The sequence below is a fragment of the Anoplopoma fimbria genome, chromosome 5 (assembly GCF_027596085.1).
Source record: "Anoplopoma fimbria isolate UVic2021 breed Golden Eagle Sablefish chromosome 5, Afim_UVic_2022, whole genome shotgun sequence".
In the NCBI taxonomy this organism is placed as follows: Eukaryota; Metazoa; Chordata; class Actinopteri; order Perciformes; family Anoplopomatidae; genus Anoplopoma; species Anoplopoma fimbria.
In genome coordinates, this window is record NC_072453.1 from 7,244,617 (window position 1) to 7,267,508 (window position 22,892).

General features: G+C 38.8%; 1 protein-coding gene across 1 annotated transcript; it reads left to right on the top strand.

The window, feature by feature from the left end:
• The first annotated feature begins 958 nt into the window (after window positions 1-958).
• Window positions 959-17,273, top strand: LOC129091077 (liprin-alpha-3-like). Its single transcript, XM_054598527.1, has 31 exons — window positions 959-1,294; window positions 3,762-3,863; window positions 4,337-4,501; window positions 5,978-6,052; window positions 6,164-6,223; window positions 6,452-6,580; window positions 7,631-7,723; window positions 8,094-8,146; window positions 8,639-8,732; window positions 8,923-9,057; window positions 9,334-9,417; window positions 9,510-9,641; window positions 9,743-9,805; window positions 10,058-10,137; window positions 10,504-10,684; window positions 10,777-10,967; window positions 11,118-11,361; window positions 11,458-11,597; window positions 11,711-11,859; window positions 12,004-12,100; window positions 12,324-12,405; window positions 12,623-12,823; window positions 12,947-13,009; window positions 13,600-13,626; window positions 14,915-15,090; window positions 15,211-15,308; window positions 15,434-15,609; window positions 15,741-15,809; window positions 16,295-16,457; window positions 17,062-17,124; window positions 17,249-17,273. Exons 1-30 carry the CDS (start codon window positions 959-961, stop codon window positions 17,106-17,108), a joined length of 3,705 nt encoding a protein of 1,234 aa, XP_054454502.1. The 3' UTR covers window positions 17,109-17,124; window positions 17,249-17,273.
• Window positions 17,274-22,892: the final 5,619 nt, after the last annotated feature.

The window sequence follows — 22,892 nt, forward strand, 5'->3', positions numbered from 1 at the left end:
CTGCCTTTAGCCTTTTAATTAACAGACAGGCATAAGAGTTGTATCAACCTTTCTCTACCTCTAACCAAGAAAGCAAATTTGTGTCCTTCCCTGAGGAATGCTACTCCTTTAACACAAATAATTGTATGCAGCATTTCATTTGAACAGTTTCATTCTTGTCTTATCAAGACATTTCTCAAGTTGCATGGCTCATTGTGTTTGCTACTCAAACACATATTTCATTTAATTTACTGTAACCTGGTATTCTTAAGGTTCACAGTGGATGTATAAGAATAGATCCAGAGCTCCTTATTTTTGGAACTGTCATCACATTATGATGTACTAAGTCAAAATACTCTTTGTTTTGTCAGAAACGCTAATTGCAAACTATCAGCTGGAATTATTATCACATTTCTCAAACTACCAGCTCACTCTTGCGATGTTCTTTTCTCATTTGTTACATGAACACTGAAGTTTATTTAGGGGGATCTAATGCAATGCCTGCTCTCTTTTTCAGCTCTCACCCCCGGTGCTGTGAGGAGCTCTGCCTCGCGGAAACAATTTTGGAGCATCGGCCCTCTTTTATCATTTCCTTACCCAGAACCCCTTCCCTCTCTCACCCTCCGCCAATCCCAGCCAGCCACTGCATGGCTTTCCCGTAGATACTCCTTCCTCTTGCGTAACACAGGAGCACATAAGCATTCTAATCATATACCATACAGATTGGGACTTTATGAAGGAAGACAAGTGAGCAAAGACGTACAGAGTGCTGGAGAAACAACATAGAGGCAATAAAAAGAGGACGATATGCAAACCAAAATAATTATATTTTTGGTAAACTGATGGTGTAAAGATTTATATTTTGTACATCAAACTTTTAGTATGAGCTCATAAAAACCCAACGCACAAGGGACAGACCTTTTGCACGCACAATCCAATTTAGTTTTCTTTATTAACTTGCCACACACCCCACGGTCTCATGATGATGTGCGAGGTGATGCCCACCATTTCTGAGGATGGGCGAAGTGGGACTGGTGGGGGCCCTTCCTCACCTGCCGGGGCAGGAGTCGGAGGCCCCGGAGGTGCAATTGGAGGAGGAGGCTTCAGTGGAAGGGAGGCAAGAGGAGGAGGAGACGAAGGAGGCAGCACGGGGAACCTGGAGTCGCTAATGGTCAACATGCTGACCGAGAGGGAGAGGCTCCTGGAGAACCTGAGGGAGACACAGGACAGCCTGGGCACGGCTCATCTCCGCCTCCGCGAGCTCGGCCATGAAAAGGAGTCACTTCAGAGGCAGCTATCTATCGCTCTGCCACAGGTACAACTGTGTGTATGCGTGTATTTACAACCTGTGCATATTTGTTCAGAGGAATCAGCCTTGTTTGGATGAGAAAGTATACATTTTGGCTGATAGAACTGTGTTAGGTTGAACACTCCTCCTTTTGAGATAACATTGTTTATCCTTCGTGCTATCAGTGTCTGGTTATGTACAAGGGTTTTTTCTGAGTGTGTGTCATCGTGAAGCGAGCTCATGAGACAGAAAGCCTTTGCAGTGACGGTTCATGCAGAGAGATGCTAGAAAGTGGATGTTAAATACCTCCCCCTCTGCATCTTCAGAGGTTTCCTCATTAATGGTGTTATTTGGTATGTAGAGTGTTTATGTTCCTATCATTTTCTGGCTGTTGAATCGTCAATTTCTTCTCACTTTTTGATCAGGTTTTATTGTGTTAGTTGACCATGTTGTTTGTGGATGATTAATGATGCTGGCAGCTAAATGTAAATGGCTTCAGCCTAATTTAAACAAGTACTTGATTTTCTAGGAATTGTCTTTAGTTTTCTGGGTGAAATTGCTAATCAATATTTACTGGAATTTACTACTAAAACTTAACAGCTTTCTCTTTTTTCACGGGGACAAACCCCAGCTCTGAATGTGTACATTGTGCTTACAGTATATTTGGTTTTCACTCTCTTTTCAGCTAACTATATGTGAGGTCTCTTTATGTTTTCAGGAGATATTGTCATTGTCATTATTACGTCAGAAGTCAGATGGGTATTTTTAGATCTAATTTTGATGTTAAAATGTGAAAGGAGACAGGAAAATGACTTGAGAATTTCAATATTGCAATGAACATGGAGCACATTGAGTCACCGGAGCTACTCTCATTATCATAACACTTCCACATGTTTGCTCATTACAAGTTACATTATAAACCCACGGAATCAAGTACAATACAATTTAGTATATTGCTCTCCATTTTCTCTTAAAATATTTGTTAATATCACGACAAAACGCCACCCAAACTAACATTTAATTGTCAACTCTAGAGGTGAAACAAATGGTCGATTAATCAATAAGATGATGACAGAAAAAAGGCAGCAACTATTTTGATTATTGATAAGTGATTATTGATAAGTAATTTCTCAAGCAAACAGTTGTGAGGATTTGCTGCATTTCTTTGTCTTAAGTGATAGTAAAAAAATTAAATATAAAATATATTTCATTTGAAGCTGCCAGCTTAGCCTTTAAGAAATTGCAGCATGTATTTTTAAAAATATTTTTTTGACATTTGAAAGACCAACAGCTAATGGTTTACTCAATCGGTAATGATAATATTCATTAGATACAGCCCTAAATACCTATTTGATGATATTTCAACAAAGAGTTAAGGGTTATAAGCACCATAATGTTAGTATTTGAATAAGGGGTGTGTTACTGAATTGCATTTGAATGTACAGGTGTTTATGATATTGTGTACAAAACCTTTAAATCACTTTGCTGCTAATAGAAGTCAAACCCATTTTAAAATTGTATTTCCTATTTATGTACCTCAAGTTTCCTTGTACGGCAAACGTATTTAAATGAATGTAGGCCAATACAGATAGAGTGAGATACAAAAAAGAAGATATAAAGGGGACAAGAGAAGCCAACTGAGGAGCTGACCCCTATCCAAACAAGAAACAATCCCATAAGGCTGAGAGCCAATGGACCTACTGTGTAACCATCTGTATAGATCTCTTTCAGGCTATTTCGCTCTTCCATTTTACATTGCAAACACAGACCATTTTCATATGTCTACTTTCAGCTGTTTATGAATCAAAAGGCAGGTAATCCTGACTGCAAACATCTGTACATCATTGTCATTCTCATAAACAGCAATTGTCTCACACTTGAAGGCTTCAAAGACATCTTATGGCGACATAAAGAAATCAATGACCATGGATCGGTGTTTCATCAGTCAATGTCGTATCAGTGTTGTTCAAGAAAATCATCTAAGACACTCTATCCTGTTGGCACTCCGTTTAAAGCGTTATGCAGGAGTTGCAAATGTATTCCCAGCGGTGTTGTAAATGATATAGCCATGGTGTGTTTTTGGGGGTCTCTCTTGTGCACCAGTGCAGAGCCATTGTGTAACAGTGTGATGTAATCCATCCACGAATGCGAGTTCACAGAGAAGGATGAGTGAGAGAGTGGTGGTGGTGGAAACTGTGTCAGTGATTTACATGATTGTTATGTAGGTTTACATCATGTACATTTCCCTAAATCCTGGTCTCAGGTGTTCAACACAGTGTGTTTCTGGAAGGCTTTGGTTACGCATAGAAGTGCAGCCAACTCTATTTAATTTTCACAGTCACTAGATATGTATGGCCTGAATTATTATTTGTGCCTCTAAACTCTCATGGCTGCTCAAGCCACTAAACAGAGACTACTTACATTTAACTATTAAAACCATACATTTAAACAGTTTGTTTTCTTTGCCTCTGAACGCAGCTTGTCTGTTCCACAGGAGTTTGCTGTGTTGACTAAAGACCTGAACGTTTGCCGGGAGCAGCTTCTGGAGAGGGAGGAGGAGATTGCTGAGCTCAAGGCGGAGAGAAACAACACACGTGTAAGATGTTTAGCGGCCATTTTGCTTATTAGCACTGTAACAGCCTCTCTGTTATCTTCCTCACCCATTGTGGTTGTGTGGGTGTGACACTGTTTCATTTGCTTCTGGTCTTTTTTTCCCCCCCTCTTTCTGTTACTCTTTCTACTCCACAATTTCTCTTTGTGACTCCTTTTTATGTCTGTAACTGCTTTCCTTATCTCTCCCACTCACTCCTTGTCCATTTTTGCAACCTGGTGCTCTCCTCACAATTTCATCTCATCACCACTCTTAAAACGTTTCACTCCTCTGCATCTTCTCTGATCCTTCCTCTTCCCTCTGGCATCTCTTTCCTTGTTCTCTCTGTTTCTGTCTCTTATTGTCTTTCCCTCCTCATCTTCTGTGTCTCCATCCATCAAACTCACTTTCTGTTCTCCTCGTTGCATTCTCTTGCCACCTTCCTGTCTCGTTCCCCTTCAACCCACTCACTCCTATAGTTGTTGCTGGAACACCTGGAGTGTCTGGTATCCCGCCATGAGCGCAGTCTAAGAATGACAGTGGTGAAAAGACAAGCCCAGTCCCCGGCGGGGGTCTCCAGTGAGGTGGAAGTCCTCAAGGCCCTCAAGTCTCTGTTCGAGCACCACAAAGCTCTGGATGAGAAGGTGGGTCAAACTGGTGTCCTTTGCAGGACTTGTAGATCTTGTAGATCAAGGCCTAATCAAAATGCTTAATGGGGAATTTTGGAGCTTTCAGTGAAGCAGCTGAAAAAACAGACTGAATGCTAAGATAGCTGACCAACACTAAAACAGCATAGGTGAACACAGTAAAGCATTTACAGTTTTTCTCAATTATTTACGCACTAATACTGGTACATAAAACCCCATGACCACATCTTGTAACTCATCTACCAGAACCAATTCTGCTAAAATACAAATACAATTCCTACTTTACACTTTGCAGCTCTAAACCACACTTTTTTGTAAAAACTACCCACAATTTTCTACATTGGCCGAATCTTTGTGAATAAAATCTCTCCATTCAAAATGGCAAACTTACATTTTCTGCCACTGAGTCTGACTCCTCACATGAGCAAACATATGTTGCACGATTGTTCAATGAACAATCAGAGCTTTAGCAATTAAAGGGGCCACAGGTGAGCTGTTCTGTTTTGGAGCAGTGGATGCCAACATAGGAGAGAGACACATAGCAAGAGTGAGGGAGGAGGATGACAAGCAAGGAAAGCCATCATTTTTGATGAGATTCGGGCCACTTTGGTTTACCATATTAGTTTAAAATTTGGTACATTATGTCAGTATTGTGTTGTATCTTGTTTCTGCTGCACTCAAATGGTCAAATAATTTGTTATTGCAGATTTAAGAATAAAAGCTATTGATACAATTGCCAATTCAACCAAACTTGACAAGAGCAGGGCTGGAATATGCATTTGTGCATTTGCCCAAGGAATGTTACTGTTTGGAACTTTTAAGTGGTTATGAAACAGTCTAAATTAGATACTGATGCCTCTAAATGACCTACATAAAGAAAGAGACCAGCTAGATTATTGGCTCTTTCTAATAGTCGTTCTTGATGCTTGTCATCGGTGCCAGATTCTGCGTGAAAATAATGTAATTGACAATTACAGTTTATTTTTTAAGATATGACATATGATATGTTTTTACGATATAAGGCTGTACCAAACTAGTAATTTATCCCGTAGTATACAAAGTATTTCAAATCAACTCCACATTCGGAAACTGCAATATCAAAATGTTCCTAAACACAGGCAGAGGTGAATACATTTGATTAAACTCATTGATTGTCTCATCAGGATGATCACAACCAAAATATTACATGTGGGATCAACTTAAAGACAATGCAGTGCACAAAAACACTTTAAGTACCTTTTGTCAAGAAATTCTGTACTGATGTGAGTGCTTTGGCCTCTTTAAAAATGTTGGATGAATCTATTGTCTTGTAATGTTTTCTTGCTCTTTCTATCAAGCTTATCAGGAATGTCAAGAAAAATAAGTTAGAAGAAGTTACTTTAGGGGGTCGAGGACATCCGTTTAATCAACACACCTGCAGCTTGAATCGTAATTTATAAACAAAATGATGGGAAGTCATTGCTCTCCTCATAGGTTCGTGAGAGGCTCCGTGTGGCCCTCGAGAGGGTGTCCCTGTTAGAGGACCAACTTTCAGCGTCATCTCAAGAGGTAAAGTTCAATGCAAATGATTTTCCGGGTCTTGGGGGTGCTTGGTGTGAGGAAACAACATTCATTTTCATTCGATCGTCTGTTTGTCCATTTTGTCTCCCCTTTTTCCAGGTAATCTCTTTAAGAGACCAAATTAAAAGACGTCAACAAGGGGTGGACGGCGGGAAAGATGTAAGGGAGGGTTTTATGCATGTTGGTTCCAGTTGTTTTTGTGTATGTTAGCGTCCAGAAAGTCAGTAGAAAAGTAGATGTATGGGTAACATGGTGTGTCAGTGTGATATTCACTTTAATTATTACCTAATCTAAATGTCTTTTATTTCCACTACAACATCCACTGATTCTAACTGCTTATCTTTCTTTTTCACTCTCATTTTTTTTTAAAATTCATCATCATTCCAGCGACTACCCAATGGTCCCTCCACTGGCCTGGAGGATAGTGAGTTGGAGAGACAGCGAGAAGGAGAGATAGAGCGTCAGAGATCTGAACTCTCCCAGCTGAGGGAAAGGCTGGCCCTCATGTGCCGGCAGGTGAGTGTTTGTTTCTGTAAATCTGTCTAGTGTTGACCAGTATCACATTTGTGCAAAGCAGGGAAATCTACCCTGAAAAGGTAGGTGCTGCTTGTTACAGGAATGGTTATCATTTGGGAACCACAACCTGTATTACACTTCGGCTTTTGTGCAGAACCAGCACAGCTATTTCCTGCTGTTTCCTGTCTTAATGCTAAGCTAAGTAACCGACTGCTGGCCGAGCTTTATATTTACTACAACCAGCATCCAAAGCCAAAGTGTAATACAGCTTGTGGTTCCCATAACGATAACTATTCCTCTTACAGTCAGCACACAAATGGTATTGACTTTCTCATATAAGTCTCTGCAAGGAAATAAATAAACGCATTTACCAAAATGTCCAACTATTCCTTTAAGATTAGGGTTTTGTTTGTAGTCAGTAAGGGTCTTCTCAAGTATGCAAATAAAAGTGTATGTGCTTCTTTGTACAGTAACAGTGCATCTATTGTAACAATTTATTTTATTTAATGAACACTTAGCAAGTATTTCCAACAGTATATCCCAAGAAGGAGGGGATCTATGTACAGTACGTCTACTGGCCTCCCTCTTCCCTCTTGTGGCCGGTTAGACTATTGCAGCTGCTTCAAAAAGACATAATTTTACTGAATAGTGCAACATAAGACGTCAGTTGAATTTAATCATAGTTACTGTAGCACTCATACCACTCATACAACTCATACCACTCATACCACTCATACCACTGTCTGACATGTTTAATGGGTCAAAAGTATTTAGTTCAAGATAAACAAACTTATAAAATGGTTCACTGTCTGAAAAGTAAAAAAAGAAGCAGACAGACTGTCTCTAGTTTACTGAGTGCTAGATGCGTCAGACTCCCAGCATGTTACAATTATGTCAGGTATGCTTTTTAAGAGCATCTTACATTAACCAGACAGACATTTGCAATGAATCACTTGTCGTGTCTATTTACATTTGGTGCTGTGGCAGTTAACATAGACTCACGTAGGTTCAATCTGTGTCATCTTGTGTCCCTTTGTTGTGTCACGTCAGGTTGGGGAAATAGAGGAACAGCTTGCGGCCGCCAGGAGGGAGGTGACGAAGTCAGAGGAGGCCAATCAGAAGCTCCAAAGGGAAGTGAAAGAGGTCTGTAGGGCCAATCTGTCTCTTCCTAGCCAAGACCCTGAGCTATCTCAATTCCCTGGGCTCCAAGAGTATATTTGAACACAATGGTCATATGTTATGTGGTTGATTTTATAACTTTTAAAAAATTATTGTAACTGCAGATACAGAAGTCTAAAATAAATGCAGACAGCATTTTAAGTAGACTCCTACAGTATTTAAATAGAAAAGTATTTTACCTTTGCAGGCCATCCACACACTGTAATGTTCTCCTCTTTCTCTTACCTGGCCATTAGTTATCACATTAAGGTGTAATAAGAAGTGTTATCTCATCTATATAATGAAAGACTGAATTGCACATCATCTTGTAATGATACATTTTTGCTTCCTCTAGGCCCTTTGCCAAAGAGAGGACATGGAGGAAAGGATTACAACACTAGAACGCAGGTAACCTGTTTCAGGAATCTATTCTTAGTTATAATGAGGACTCACACCTTTTTTTTTATTTGGAACCAGAATCTCATACATCAGCTGTAATGAACTTACCAAAAGCACCATGTGTTTCACTTCTTGCCTGGAAATGTGTTGCAAAGGTGCTGACACCTCTTAATAGAGAAAGGTTGTTTCACATAATAACATTTGCATTACATACGTTAAATGTTTCCTGAATGACCAAAAAAGTTTTCATTTGCTACGGTTTGTAAAGCTTAAGTGCTGTTAGCGCAGTTATAACTGAAGGAAAAACAGAGGAGCATTTTAACATTTTGATTAACCAAGAGCTTCTCCCATATGGATTTTTGTGATTTCACAGTAGGAGGACAAATGTTTTGTGGTATTTCACTGAATTAATCAATTTCCACCCTTGCTTTAAACACATATATCTTTGTATGTTGGCCAAGCAGCTCTAATAATTCAATGGTGTCTTTGTGATGAATGCAGGTACCTCAGCGCCCAGAGGGAGGCGACTTCTCTCCATGATATCAAAGACAAGCTGGAAAATGAGCTGGCAAGCAAGGAATCACTGCACAGACAGGTAAGGAATTGTTTAAATAATAACTACATAACCAAAAAGTCAGCTCTTGATATATTTGACTGAGTTATATTGTATTTTTTCAAATGCAAAAATGTATCTGGAATGCGAGTGCAATCGTCTTATTTCATATTTGGCTAATTTTCTAATTGACCTCCATACTGTACATTTGTGTTTTGGTATGTGTGTCCAGAGTGAAGAGAAGAACAGACAGCTACAGGAACGTCTGGATGAAGCCAAGCAGAAGCTCCAGCAGACCCTACAGAGGGCAGAGACACTGCCTGAGATCGAGGCCCAGCTTGCCCAAAGGGTTGCTGCTCTCAACAAGGTACTTTGAGTCTGTGCAGGCACATTCTATACCTTCCTGACCAGACAACCTCTTCTTATTCAGTGCCGATAGTTACATTTAAAGATTGGGTTTATTTTACAGTTGCCTTAACACTGTATATATGCTGTCATAGCCTCTATTCATCAAGTAATCAGATCACAATGCCTCGTTTGAACAATAATCCTCAAGCTTTTATTTAAACCTATTTCAGTACATTCATGCATCAGACAAAAGTCTTGTAGGATCATCTAGAAATTCTTCTTCTTTATTATTTAGGCAGAGGAGCGCCATGGAAACTTTGAGGAGCGACTACGGCAAATGGAAGCTCAACTCGAAGAGAAGAACCAAGAGCTACAGAGGGTAACATAATTTATTTCTCTCTACCAAAATTTGAGTTTTCAGTCCGCTTTTTTCCTATCTTGAGCTCTTCTCTTATGGCTGTTTGATTTTAGGCGAGGCAGAGGGAGAAGATGAATGACGAACACAACAAACGCCTCTCAGATACAGTGGACAAGCTTCTGTCTGAGTCCAATGAGAGACTGCAACTCCACCTCAAAGAGAGAATGGCAGCACTAGAGGAGAAGGTAACGAGGAGACAAATTAGTGGTGCAGAACGTTTTGTGATATAATGAAAATTAAGAAAAAGTGGGTGAAAAATGGTGTATGCATTCTTTTGTTCTGCTAGAATGCTCTTTCAGAGGAACTGTCCAATATGAAGAAAATCCAAGATGATCTTATAGCTAATAAGGTATTCACTTTTTGACCTATGTTATCATTTTAATCAAATTTTCTGTGAGTAAGAGGTCATGGAAATATTTTTATCTTGTGCACGATCCAACTTCATCTACACTTTTGCTAAAGATATACCTTTAATTCAATATCACAATTTTCCCAGTTCTTATGTGTTCCACTTATCCCTACAAACATGAGAAGTGATGTTTTAAAAATAACGTTTCCCTTGGAACAAAGCAAGTTATGTCTTTTTCCCCCTGTGCTTTAGGAACAGCTCCTTGCTGAGCTGGAGCGAATCCAACTGGAGCTGGATCAGCTGAGGGGCAGGCCTGGCTCTTCTTATTCCAGGTTAGCCACACTGAACATTTAAAGGAATTTATTTATACAATATGTCTTACATTTGGTATTAAGTCTCCCAAGGGATACTTTATGTACACAGCCCTTTCTGAGCACAATTTGTGTTTACTTGTTACTTGTACTTTCAATAAAAATCAGTTTTAAAAATAAATTAAATATACTATACCTAGAGTGCGTTGTTCTGGCTAACAAGAATGCAAATATCATATATATGCTTATTTATAGTGATACAATTCCTTAACACATTCTTTTTATTTCCAGGAAAACCTGTGTGATAATGTCATGATTGTCACCCAGGAAATGGGGACATTGTCATCTTCAAGTACTAACATAAATTCATTCTCAATCTCACCATAGGGCAGGCAGCGTGAGCTCGCTTCCCTCCACCCTTTTTCGAAGATCTCTTCCAGGGAGCGCCTCGGAGCTGCGGTACCCCCAGGGTGGAGGCTCACTCCCGTCTGGCTATAGCAACTCTAGTGGGGTGGTGGTCAGGCGGACACACCGAGGCCGATGGGGGGCTCCTAGAGACGATAACAAGGTGTTGATCTCACACTGCGATAATGATGAGGATGATGCTGATGTGATTTGTTATTAGGATGATGATTTTTCTACATTTCCCCCTCTTTCCAGTATGGAGAATGGGACAGCGGCAGTATGCTCGGTCCCGGGTATGAGGGTGGGGATGGGGGCTGCTCAGACGATGAGGACGACAGAGAGACTCTTTTCGGATCGGAGCTGCTCTCTCCCAGTGGACAGACAGATGTACAGACTTTGGCCATCATGCTACAGGAGCAACTGGAGGCCATCAACAAGGAGATTAAGTGAGTTTTTTGTGTATTACAGTTTTGATCCTCAGCCATTTGGGCAACCAATATTTTAGCCTACACTTAAAATGATGTTGAGTGAGACATTCTAAAAAAATATAAATAGTAAAGCCTGATATTTAAAAATCTTTTTTCCTTTCCTCTCAGGCTGATTCAAGAGGAAAAGGAAAGCACAGAACTGAGGGCAGAAGAGATTGAGAGCCGGGTCAGCAGCGTGGCCCTCGATGCCCCATCCCTTCCCCCCTCCTCGCTGGGAGGACGTGACAGCGTCGGCAGGGGATACATGACCCCCTCCATCACCTCCTCTACGTTGGCGTCTCCCTCACCACCCAGCTCTGGACATTCCACCCCCCGCCTGCCACATTCCCCCGCCAGGGAGTCTGACAGACAGGTACAGTGTCGAAGTTGTGATATAAGCCTCCAAATGTGCTTCAAATGAAGATTATTTAAGAAGACCCTTTGTAAATGTATACTTTCCACCCAGCAGAATAGCAAAGATGGTGAAGAATGCAGAGCACTTGCCCTGATTGACTCCAACCCTCCTTCTGTTCCTCGAGCCCTACGATTGGACCGTATGACACACACTCATCCGGGAGCAGGCCTGGATGACCTCCGTGAATTTCGCAGGTACTCTAAAGAAGGTTTACTCATAAATAGTTTATTTGGCTAACAAACTAGACCTCACATAGAGTGGTCTATGGTGATTTCACCTCCTGTTTTTTATTTATCTGTTCTTTTAGTCTCTCTGCTGATGGTTCTACCACTGCTAGCCAGGACTCCCTCCACAAAGCCAGCAAAAAGAAAAGCATTAAGTCGTCTATTGGTCGTCTCTTTGGCAAAAAGGAAAAGGGCAGGATCGGTGCACCTGGACGCGAATCTGCCTCACTGGGTTTGTGAATTGATTGGAAATTACTCATTCAAATCGCCATATTGTGTCTCCAACTGACAAATATATCTGTTTACGGCAAAGGAATCATCAACAGTTAGGTTGATTCATTAAATAATTATTATTTTTAACCTTTGACCCTTCCAGCCTCCACACCCTCTGACGACCTGGGTTCAGCTGACCCATTGGGCCTGACTAAACTTGGGACTGGAACAGTGGAGAAAGACCGGCGTAGCAAAAAGAAGTGAGAACATTTTCATTTGTCATTTTCCCAGAAGCTCATGATATTCACAGATCTTTGAACCCTCCTGTCGTCAGGAGTTGCTGGTAGAGCTTGGCATTTAAGGCCTGGGCTGGGGCTTTGATGTCCCTGCTGCCAATCATTTCAAAGTAAAGGAGAGAGTGGTAAAGTGAGATATGCAGACATTAATCTTTGCAAAACTTCTGTTTTCCACTCTCCTTGCAAGGCACGACCTGTTAGAAGAAGCGTGTCGTCAGGGTCTGCCTTTTGCCTCATGGGATGGCCCGACTGTCGTTACGTGGCTTGAGGTACGTCATGGCACCCCTTCACTGATGAGTTTATACAGCATTTTCCCATGGATAAATCTAAGGGGTAGGAGTTCATTTTAGTAATGGTTTCAGATTAGGGGTTAGGGCTACATAATCTGTATGCAACAAATACAAAAGTTTCTCTTAAACATTGAATTTTGCCTCATGCATATTTATTATGGATGTTGCCGTTCACATCTTCTCTCTGTTCATCCAGCTGTGGGTAGGGATGCCTGCATGGTATGTAGCAGCGTGTCGTGCCAACGTGAAGAGCGGCGCCATTATGGCTAACCTGTCGGACACAGAGATCCAGCGGGAGATTGGCATCAGCAACCCTCTACACCGGCTCAAACTCCGCCTGGCCATCCAAGAAATGGTCTCCCTCACTAGTCCGTCTGCACCTGCAAGCACTCGCTCTGTAAGTAAAAATAGCATGACATGATTCTAAACATCAGCTCATAAATTAGTAAAGATATTAGTACATTTGCTTACCCATGTCAAGGAAGAAGACTGATATTATATTTGTTTACTGTCATTACAGTCGACCAGTAACATTTGGATGACACATGCTGAGATGGAGTCTCTCGCTGCTGCCACCAAGCCAGTAAGAATATTACATTTCATATCAAATCTCAAAAGAGAATTTAATATTTTTGGATATTGATTTACTCTTTGTTTATGAGTGTTGCGTTTAATAACTGTTCTGATAAAAACACTTTCACATTGTTTTCTGTTTTTAGGCATGTAAGCTTATTCATTGTTTATTTTTGGCATCATAATTCTTAGCAATATGACCAAAAGTCTCACATTGATAAGCTTTTTTTTTTTTTTCTTTGTCTCTGATTAGGCATGTTTGGCTACACCTTTCCCTTACTATTCCCTCAAAATCTGTTTTGATGTAGTTTTTTTCCAACTAATTCTCACTCACTAACAAAATATTTCCTCCCTCTGCCTTCCCTCTCTTCTTCTTAATTCTGTCCTGACTCTGATTCAATGTAACACAAACAAACACACACACACACACACACACACACACACACACACACACACACACACACACACACACACACACACACACACACACACACACACACACACACACACACACACTCCCCCCCCCCTGGTGATCTTTCCCCCTCCTTTGCAACTCTCTGTACCTTTTCTCTTCCATTTCTTCTCTGCCTGAAACACAAGGAGCAGAAAGAGTTCAGCTGGGACCAGGTGAATTTCTCTTTTACAAATATTGAAGTCATTATAAATATTGAGTCTTCTGTTAGGTCAAGAGGAACAGATTTATTACTCAGGATAACACTTTGGAATCTGAAGAAATATGAAAACTATCCACAAACATAAATGATTAAGTAATGAACACTTTTAATACCAAACACCCCCAAAAATGTGATCTGTTAGCTAGTATGGCTTTGTAATCTACGATCACCTTATACTGATGTGAACTGGTTTCCTGCTATATGACATAAATGTCTAATTGGAGTAGGTGGATTCAAAGGTCTGGACCTAGGCAAGCAAACTGCAAACAAATGGCTTAAATGAAAACCAGAAGTGTCTGGGACCAGCACAGAAAACAACTGAGCTAATATTACCAAACAATTTAATTATTTTGGCTTTTCCTCAGCAGTGACTTTGTGCCTGAGACCTAGTATTAAATTGGAAATGCTAACACAAAAGTTGCTCATGCTTTATACCAGCTTCAGAGTGGCCAATCTGAAGAAAATTGTCCTTTTAAGTTACTGTGTTAACGCATCTAGACGTCCCTTAAATAGACTGACTATGTAAGTGGTTGATGATAAAAAGTTAAAGTTAATAAGTTAATGTTAATAAGGTCTTAATAAATGTATATTTGCTCCAGATGCCCTCTCTCCCTTTTCCATTAGGTAAATAGTTTAACGGACCATTACAGGCTAGGTGTTCAAACCCTTAAAAACCTAGCTAAAATTGCAAAACAATGTCAGATTGAAGGAGGATTTTCTACAATCCTGGAACCCCAAAATTGTTCTTAGTAATGGTTTATAACTAATCTGTGAAGAATTATCTGCCAAGGGATCACTGGCGGAAAACATCAATTTGCTGAAACCCAGTTCATTACATCTCTCTTTGTTTTATATTAGGTTCATTTTCCTTGTGCATCGTCCCTGTTCAAATAAAGAAACATAAAATGATAGTTTATTAACCATTATAAAAGTAATTATTGAATGCTTATAAACCGAGTAGCCTTGCTAGAAAGTGGTACAAATCTATCATAACGCATAATTTCTGTCTAATTCTAACATACACTATAGAAATTATGAGTATCCCGGCAAAAGTACCAGCAGAGATGATTATATTTTCCCTTTTAGCTTACAGTTACATTTTTGCAGGATACTTTCTGGCCAGCAGTGTATATACATCACTGTAGTGTATCTATAATGCACAGTAAGGAGAGACAGCTGAAGACAAAGGGACTTTGTGTTTTCTTGACTCTACTCACCCCCACCTCACCTCCATCCTCCAGATCCTGGCCTATGGAGACATGAACCACGAGTGGGTGGGAAATGAATGGCTGCCCAGCCTGGGTCTGCCCCAGTACCGCTCCTACTTCATGGAGTCACTGGTGGATGCCCGTATGCTTGATCACCTCACCAAGAAAGAACTGAGGGGCCAGCTGAAGATGGTGGACAGTTTCCACAGGTCTGAAAGTCAGACTTTTATACACATTATCTCTCTACTTCTTCTTTGTACCCTCTTCTTTATTGTATATATTTGCCAGCTTGGATGAAAATTAGAGCAATGTGTCCATCTCACTTACAGGGTGAGTCTTCATTATGGTATCATGTGCTTGAAGCGCTTGAACTATGACAGGAAGGAGCTTGAGCGGAGGAGGGATGAGAGTCAACACCAGAACCAAGGTGAGGCCGCTGTCTTTGAATCCCTCAATCTTCTTTTCATGACATGATATCAAAGCCAACATTAACTTATACTTTTTGGTCTTTAGTGGCCTGGAGATAAGTGCATTTTGTGTCCTTCTCTACAGATGTAATGGTGTGGTCCAATGAACGAGTGATGTGTTGGGTGCAGTCTATCGGTCTGAAAGAGTTTGCTGACAACCTATTAGAAAGCGGGGTGCATGGGGCCCTCCTGGCGTTAGATGACACTTTTGACTACACTGACTTGGCCCTCCTCCTCCAGATAGCCAACCCGAACACACAGGTACTCAAAAGCACACCACCATTATTATCAACTTGTAGACATAGATCAGTGATCTCCGTCTGTTATCAGAAATTGTCATTGCCACACTATTTAATTATGATCTTAAAACTCTGTTTGTCTATCCTTTGCAGGCGAGGCAGCTCCTAGAGAAAGAGTACAATGCTCTCATCTTGATGGGAACAGAGAGGAGGCCAGATGAGGTATGACAAAGCAGACTGTCAGTAGAAAATCAATCAAGATAATCACTTCTGCCAGGAGGCGGGAATGTGTGATGATTGTTACAACCGTGGCTAAGACTTGACAATAACGCCTTTGAACCAAACTTTTCAATTATGTCCCTTTGTTAAAAATGTGTCATGACAGGATAATTTCCATTCAGTGGTAAAATAGCAGACTGAAATATCTTTCGTCCTTATAAAGAGAGGCATGGCATCCATGCATGGACAACTGCTGGCAAATTGTTGGCATGCCAAAGTGGTTCAGCTGTTAACACTGCAGTGTATTGCCTAGTAACAGCTTGTGGGACTAAAAACTTTTTAAATGTGGTATATTGTCACAACACGACATGCTTTATCAAATACTACTTTTTAAAACCCCACTAATGCATAATGAATAAGACCATGAAAAAGATATCTTCCACTGAGGAGGCTGTTTTTTTAATCACTGTTTTTTTTGGTCTCTACAGGACGGTACGAAAACCTTTACACGATCCCCATCATGGAGGAAGATGTTCAGAGAGAAGGACCTCCGCGGCGTAACTTCTGACTCCTCAGAAACATTACCTGCCAACTTCCGTGCCTCCGCCATCTCGACCCCCTCCGTCACTCTTAGAAAAGTCCAGAGTGAAGGTGAGGAGATGCAGCTCACAGCATATAATTGTTAGATGTTAGTTGTTTATTTACACTTCACAGAAGTGAGAATAGAAAAAGATGGTGGTCTTTGAAATATAAAAATTTAGAAGCCATATTATTGGTTAGGTGTCTCCAAATCCAAGGTCAAAAGCATTTTAAAGACTGGGTTTAAGAGCCGATGTTAAAATGTAGCATTGAGTATAAATAAAGCCAAAAGAACAAAAAGTGAATTCTAACAATTTCCGCAAAGCAACACAAATAACCTTGCAGTATTTTTTTTACCAGTCACTCACTGGTGTCAACCTTTTTTCCTCTGAGTCCAAAGATTGAATAGTGTTTTTTGTTTTTCTACAAATCTGTCATTTTATTCGCACAAAGTTATTGAAATACATTACCAGTACCATGGTCTTTCAGTAGCAAATATCAACACTATTCCCTGCAATAGTTCCAGAATCCATTTGAAAAAATTTAAATATATATGCATTTAAAACCGAAGTTTGTTTTATGTGATCCAGTTTTAACTACTGTACTGATTTAGGTCTGATTGTCTCATAGTTCCAAGGTGAGTTTGATTTACTAATTACCTTCTTCTCTCTGTCAGTAGGTCCTAGAGGAGAGTCGGGGTCTGTGAGAACATATTCTTGCTAAAAGATAAGCACACCAGGTGAGAAAAAAACACCTTCACTGATGATCTGTAGCCACATATAGCTTGTGTGAACACCAAATCAAACATTTCATCTCAGAGGGAGCTTTTCAAAGTTCTTGTGTGTTTTATTCCATTTTTGTAGAGCCGCAACTCTATCCTAACCCACGGGGAAAAAAATAAAAACATTTTCGAGAAAAAACCCTAAGGATCAAAATGAAAAAATGGACACTAGAAGATGACCAACAACATTTGAGTGAGATGTCTCGAAGAATCAAAGACACTGAGTAAATGATTTCTTTAAAAAATTATAAAATAACGAGTGAATGTGTGTTAATCCATCTGTTTCTCTCTGTCTTTCTCTCTGTCTCTCTCTCTCTCTCTCTCTCTCCCTCTCACCCCATCTTGATCCATAGTTGTGGCATGAAGGTGTTTGACTCTGTAGAAAGTGGCCTGTAGAAAGTGACCATCACCTATTGTGAATACATCTTCTGTTTTTGAGTGTGAGATGGCAATATTGACACAATGAATTTATAGTTTTTAAAATGTAAAAATTGCATTCCTGTTGAGATCAAGAGAAAGATACTCTGTCACACATCCTTTCAGGTGACCTTACTATGATTTAGACTGATAATAGAACATACTCTGGCTATTAAAAAAACACAATACATTAAAGTTTGGGGAGAGCGTGGTTCAAAGGGAGAATATAACTGTACACAGTGGGGAATTCAATGTATGTTCTTAAGCCATAACAGACATGAGATGCACAAATGTGAATAGGACGAACAATGAGACAATTAGCAAAGTGCTTTATGACAAAACCCTGTTTAAAGTGGGAAAAAAAGAATTAAGCATTTGTGTTAATATGCATGCCAAAATCAACCATTTTAGAGTGAACATCATGATATCAATCATTTAATGATGTGAAAGCTTGGGTCAGGACTTTGTACAATGTGTGTATTTTATTTTTATCATTTTTTATGATAACTGCTATTGTATGTATGTATGTACAGTATGTATGTGTGTGTATTAAACTGTATGTTCATTTCATACTTAGTTTAAAGACTGACTGTAATTTCATTTTAGGTTAAAAAAGGAAATATGTTTTAAATTATGGACATTAAAGATATGCTACTTGTATGTGTACATTTTGAAAAAAAAGTGTTATGATTTAAATTCCTATTATTGGAGAGTAGTGATGATAATTGAATATAATATGGTAATAATGATAATGATTGTAAAGCTGTAATTAAAAAACATACCTGTAAAAATGCTTCTGAAGGAATTATTTGCAGTGTCCCCTCACAATGGTGAAAATAAGCTCTGGCTGTCATGGGCAGGGACGGAGGTATCAGTCATCTTTCAAAGTATGAACCATTGAAATGCAGATGCTCAGTTAATCAAACTGTCATATCTAGCTTGAATACAGTATGTTACTGTTAAACTCTGAGGTAAGGGAGAAATGTACCACTTTTCCAGAAGGCAGCATTGGACTCCTGCACTTTTTTACAGTGCCAAAACAAACGTTCTTTTTAAAAATAAGTTAAAGCTGCAGGCAGCGATGAATGGCCCCTTGCCCCTTGGGCACATTTGAAGACTGGCTTTCGCAGGTTTGACGCTAGTATGCAGTTCCGTGACCATCCAACTCTACGCACGTGAGTTACATGTTATTTCCTGAGTGGATCGCAGAAAGGCTATATCACTTACTGTTGTGGGCCTGGGCCCCCTCACTTTCCTGCTGTCGTCTCGTTGGCTGTGAGCTCTCTGTGACTTTGAGGAAAGATGGGTCTGTGAGTTCCTTGGCCAGCTGCCATTGCTCTGCAGGTGCCTGTCAAACTTTGCAATTAAGAAAACCTTGGAGAACAAAAAAACCTGCCAATATTTAAAATCACCACAAATAATAAAAAAAATTCTCAGAAGTTTAATTACTGATGAAATAGCTTAAAGAAATACCAAAAATGCAATGTCGTTGGCCTGCCTCCTGCTACTCGCTTGTATGCCAAAACGAATGCTGGGATGCTTTTGCTTTCAAGTTCGCACAAGTTACCAACTGGGCATGTTGATAACACTTCCGGTAATTTTAACTGCGATTGGCGAATGCAAATTTGTATAATTGGACAGTACTTTGGCCACAAATGATCACGTTTTCTTTAGATTCTTAGATTGAGAAAGGCCCATAAAGACATATGGAGGACGAGATATAAAAAGAGAAAGTTTGGAGGAAAACATAAAGGAGTTGTTCTTGTAAATTATGAGGCGAGTCAGAGGCTGAATGACCCTAGTCAATCTAGACTGTACCATAACTGGAGGGAACTCCAATAATTCTCCTGAAACAGGTAAGTGATGAAGTCCTTAATTTTTTACTATCTTTCAATTAGAAAACACTTGCCTTATAAAAGACATTTGCAGGCATACATAACAGATCACAATCAACATAAATCCATTTCTTAATCTAATCTAGTTTCCCTCTAAACTTGGTCTCACCCAATGACAACCCTGATGAAGCCATCCTGTGGAGGTGCCCAACCATAGGAAGTGGTTGGGCACCTCCTCCATTATCTCTAGAACACATGGTGGGTATGGTAAGCAACAAAAAAGATAATTATTAACTTATGCAATGCAGAACTGAACCAATAAATAATAACTAAACTTAACAATACCTGTTCTTGTTTATTTTAAAATCCCCAAAATCCCCAAAACTCGAAGTCATAGTATAGTATGTCGAAAAAAAGTCATAGCATAATATGTGGAAAAAAGTCATAGTATTGTATGTCGGAAAAAAGTCATAATATATTATGTCCCAAAATATTCATAGTATATTGTGTCGAAAAAAGTGAAAGAAAGTCATAGTATAGTATGTTGAAAAAAGTAGAATAAAATCATAATATAGTATGTCGAAAAATGTCATAGTATAGTATGTTGAAAAAAATTATAGAATAGTGTGTCAAGAAATGTAAAAGCATTGTTTGTCAAAATAGTTCATGAAAACAGTCATATAGTTTGTCAAAAAAGTCATAGTATAGTATGTCAAAATAAAGTCATAGTATAGCTTGTCGTGAAAAGTCATAGAATAGTGTGTCAAAAAATGTTAATATAATAGTATGTCAAAAAATGTCATAGCATAGTATGTAAAAAATGTAATAGTGTTGTTTGTCAAAAAAACAATATGAAAAAAAGTCAAATTATAGTATTTAGAAAAAATGACATAGTATAGTATGTTGAAAAAAATAATAGAATAGTGTGTCAAAAATGTTTAAAGTATTGTTTGTCAAAATTTTTTTATATAATAGTATGTCAAAAAATGTCATAGTATAGTATGACAAAAAATGTAATGTTTATCAAAAACAATATGAAAAAAGTCATAGTATAGTTTGTCAAAAAAAAGTCGTAGTTGAGTATGTCTAAAAAAGTCATAGTATAGTATGTTGAAAAAAAAAATAGAACAGTGTGTCAAAAAATGTCAAAATATTAAATTAAAACGGTCAAATAGTTAGTCGAAATTTTTGGGGGGATTTAATATAAAGTATATATATATTATAACATAGTTTAAAAAAACTTCCCCTGATTCGTATTGTTGCTAAATGAAGCAGATGTGCTAAAGTTCATGTATTTGAATGATTAATTTTTGGCTGGTATCTACATGGTTGAATGCACTTATTAAATATTGTTTTGGATAAAAGCGTCAGCTAAAGGAATGCATGCCACTCGATTGCTTCAAAACTTGCCTGGGGAAAGAACTTACATTCTCAAAACTTTGAGAAAGATGACACTTTGTTCCAGAGAATTAAATATGTGGAGTGTAAGAGCACAAAATGAAAGAAAAACAGTACATTCAACAAAGAAAAATATTTCAGTTTTATTTAGTCGCGGTTAAGTTGAAAAATATATATTTATAGACATGTTTATATTCACATCTGGTGACTGCTGGGACATTATCAACACTAATAACAATATACAATTCTTAATTTAATCCACAGTACAAAATATCAGACATTTTTGCTTTAAAATAAATGTAGGAGTCTTAGATATTTAGCAATATTTAGTTATACAGCCATTTCCTTATCTCGAGTTTGTGCAGAATCCTCTACTTATCCTAGATCTTGTCATAGAAGCAGCTGAGCTGCTTCTGATAATCCTCACCATGGTTATCCAGCTGTTCATTCAGCGTTTTCTGGAGGATGGAGATACAAGTAAGACATCACATACACACAACCTTTCAAATATAGAAATCGTTTCATAGTATTCTTCAGTTTCCAGCCGTGTACAGATGGTGGAGTCTTCAGCTCGACCTCTCCTCTTCTTGATGTCCATGTCTCTATCCGTTCTGCTTCTGAAGATGATCTCTCAGTTGGTCTGTATAACGTCCGCCTTATTCCCGGATGTTGACATTGAGATATCATGTTTAGGTGTGGGAAAATAAAAGCACCTGTCTTGACATGTTACATAACTGAAAATTAAAGTACAAAAACATACAACAATAGTACACTTTTATAGAATGTATAGTTAAATAGTCCATTTTCAGTTGCATTCATTTCAGCTTGAACCAAGTTGCACACATTCAAACCAAACTTTGTGTATGAAATAGAAAGTGGATATTTGCACTGATATAAATTATCATTTTATTTCCATTTATTTTGTCTTCAACTCATTCTTCATGCAGTTAACCTAGTATGAGTGTGTGTTTTTAGAAAACCTAAGATTATCTATTTATATATACAATTCAATAGTCAAACTTTGTCGCCAATTATATCTAGGAAGAAACCTCTGGTTCTGAAAAGTGAAGCTAATGCGGAAGATCTATCTATCTATCTATCTATCTATCTATCTATCTATCTATCTATCTATCTATCTATCTATCTATCTATCTATCTATCTATCTATCTATCTATCTATCTATCTATCTATCTATCTATCTATCTATCTATCTATCTATCAAGAGGGTAGCACCTAGCATCTATTCATTAAATAAGCTTTAAAGAAAAACCTTTCAGTTCAATATCAGTTGTCAGCATGAGGCCCTCATGACACTCAGTAATTATTATACAAAAGGAATGCAACATAAACATGAAGGACTGTTTTTCAGTGTTTATGACTTCCATTCTGTATATAATTCATTTCAACATCCGGAGAGTCTGGGCAAGCTTCTTATTCAAACAAAATATACAGTTTATTTTGAATCACACCGTAACCAATGAGCCATACATAATAATGGCGCCACAATACTTTTTCTCATGTGAGACTGTTAACCGTTTGGAAGCTCAATGAGGATATTTAAATAAAAGTAGACTTGCTATTGTGATGTAGCTTTCATACTCTGTTCTGACATTCAAGTAAAAACTAAATCGATCTGGAATGAACCCTGAAGTTACATCACAGTGAAATGAAACATGGTGGTAATGCACTTTGTGGAGAGAAAGTAAAGTTTCTCTTTGATGCAGCGTGTTTCTTAACTTGTGAGTTTACGGTGACGTACAGCCTCTCTGGTGACCACACAGCTGCAGTCACATAAACACTTGTCCTCTGCTTGTGAATCAGTTTCACCCACCGTTTCCCCCATTTTCTCCTTCAAACACACGTATCAAAATAAGATAAATATTGTGATCCACTGTCGCTTCTACTCTACTTTACTTTGTTGTAATTGATTTAGCAGATGACGCAGAGAGATGTGTTTGTGTTACATCTTCCTGCAGTTGTGAAATTTGTATATTTTTTAAGTGGACGCCAGAATGGAAAAGCACCCTGAATTACTTAAAGTTTTTTTGTCCACACATGACAAGGCATAATTTGTG

Coding starts and splice junctions, on each gene's coding strand:
- LOC129091077 (XM_054598527.1), top strand. CDS start 959: ATGATGATGTGCGAGGTGATGCCCACCATTTCTGAGGATGGGCGAAGT. Junction 9,806..10,057: donor ATGATCTTATAGCTAATAAG/GTATTCACTTTT, acceptor CCTGTGCTTTAG/GAACAGCTCCTTGCTGAGCT. Junction 10,685..10,776: donor CTCCTAGAGACGATAACAAG/GTGTTGATCTCA, acceptor CCCTCTTTCCAG/TATGGAGAATGGGACAGCGG.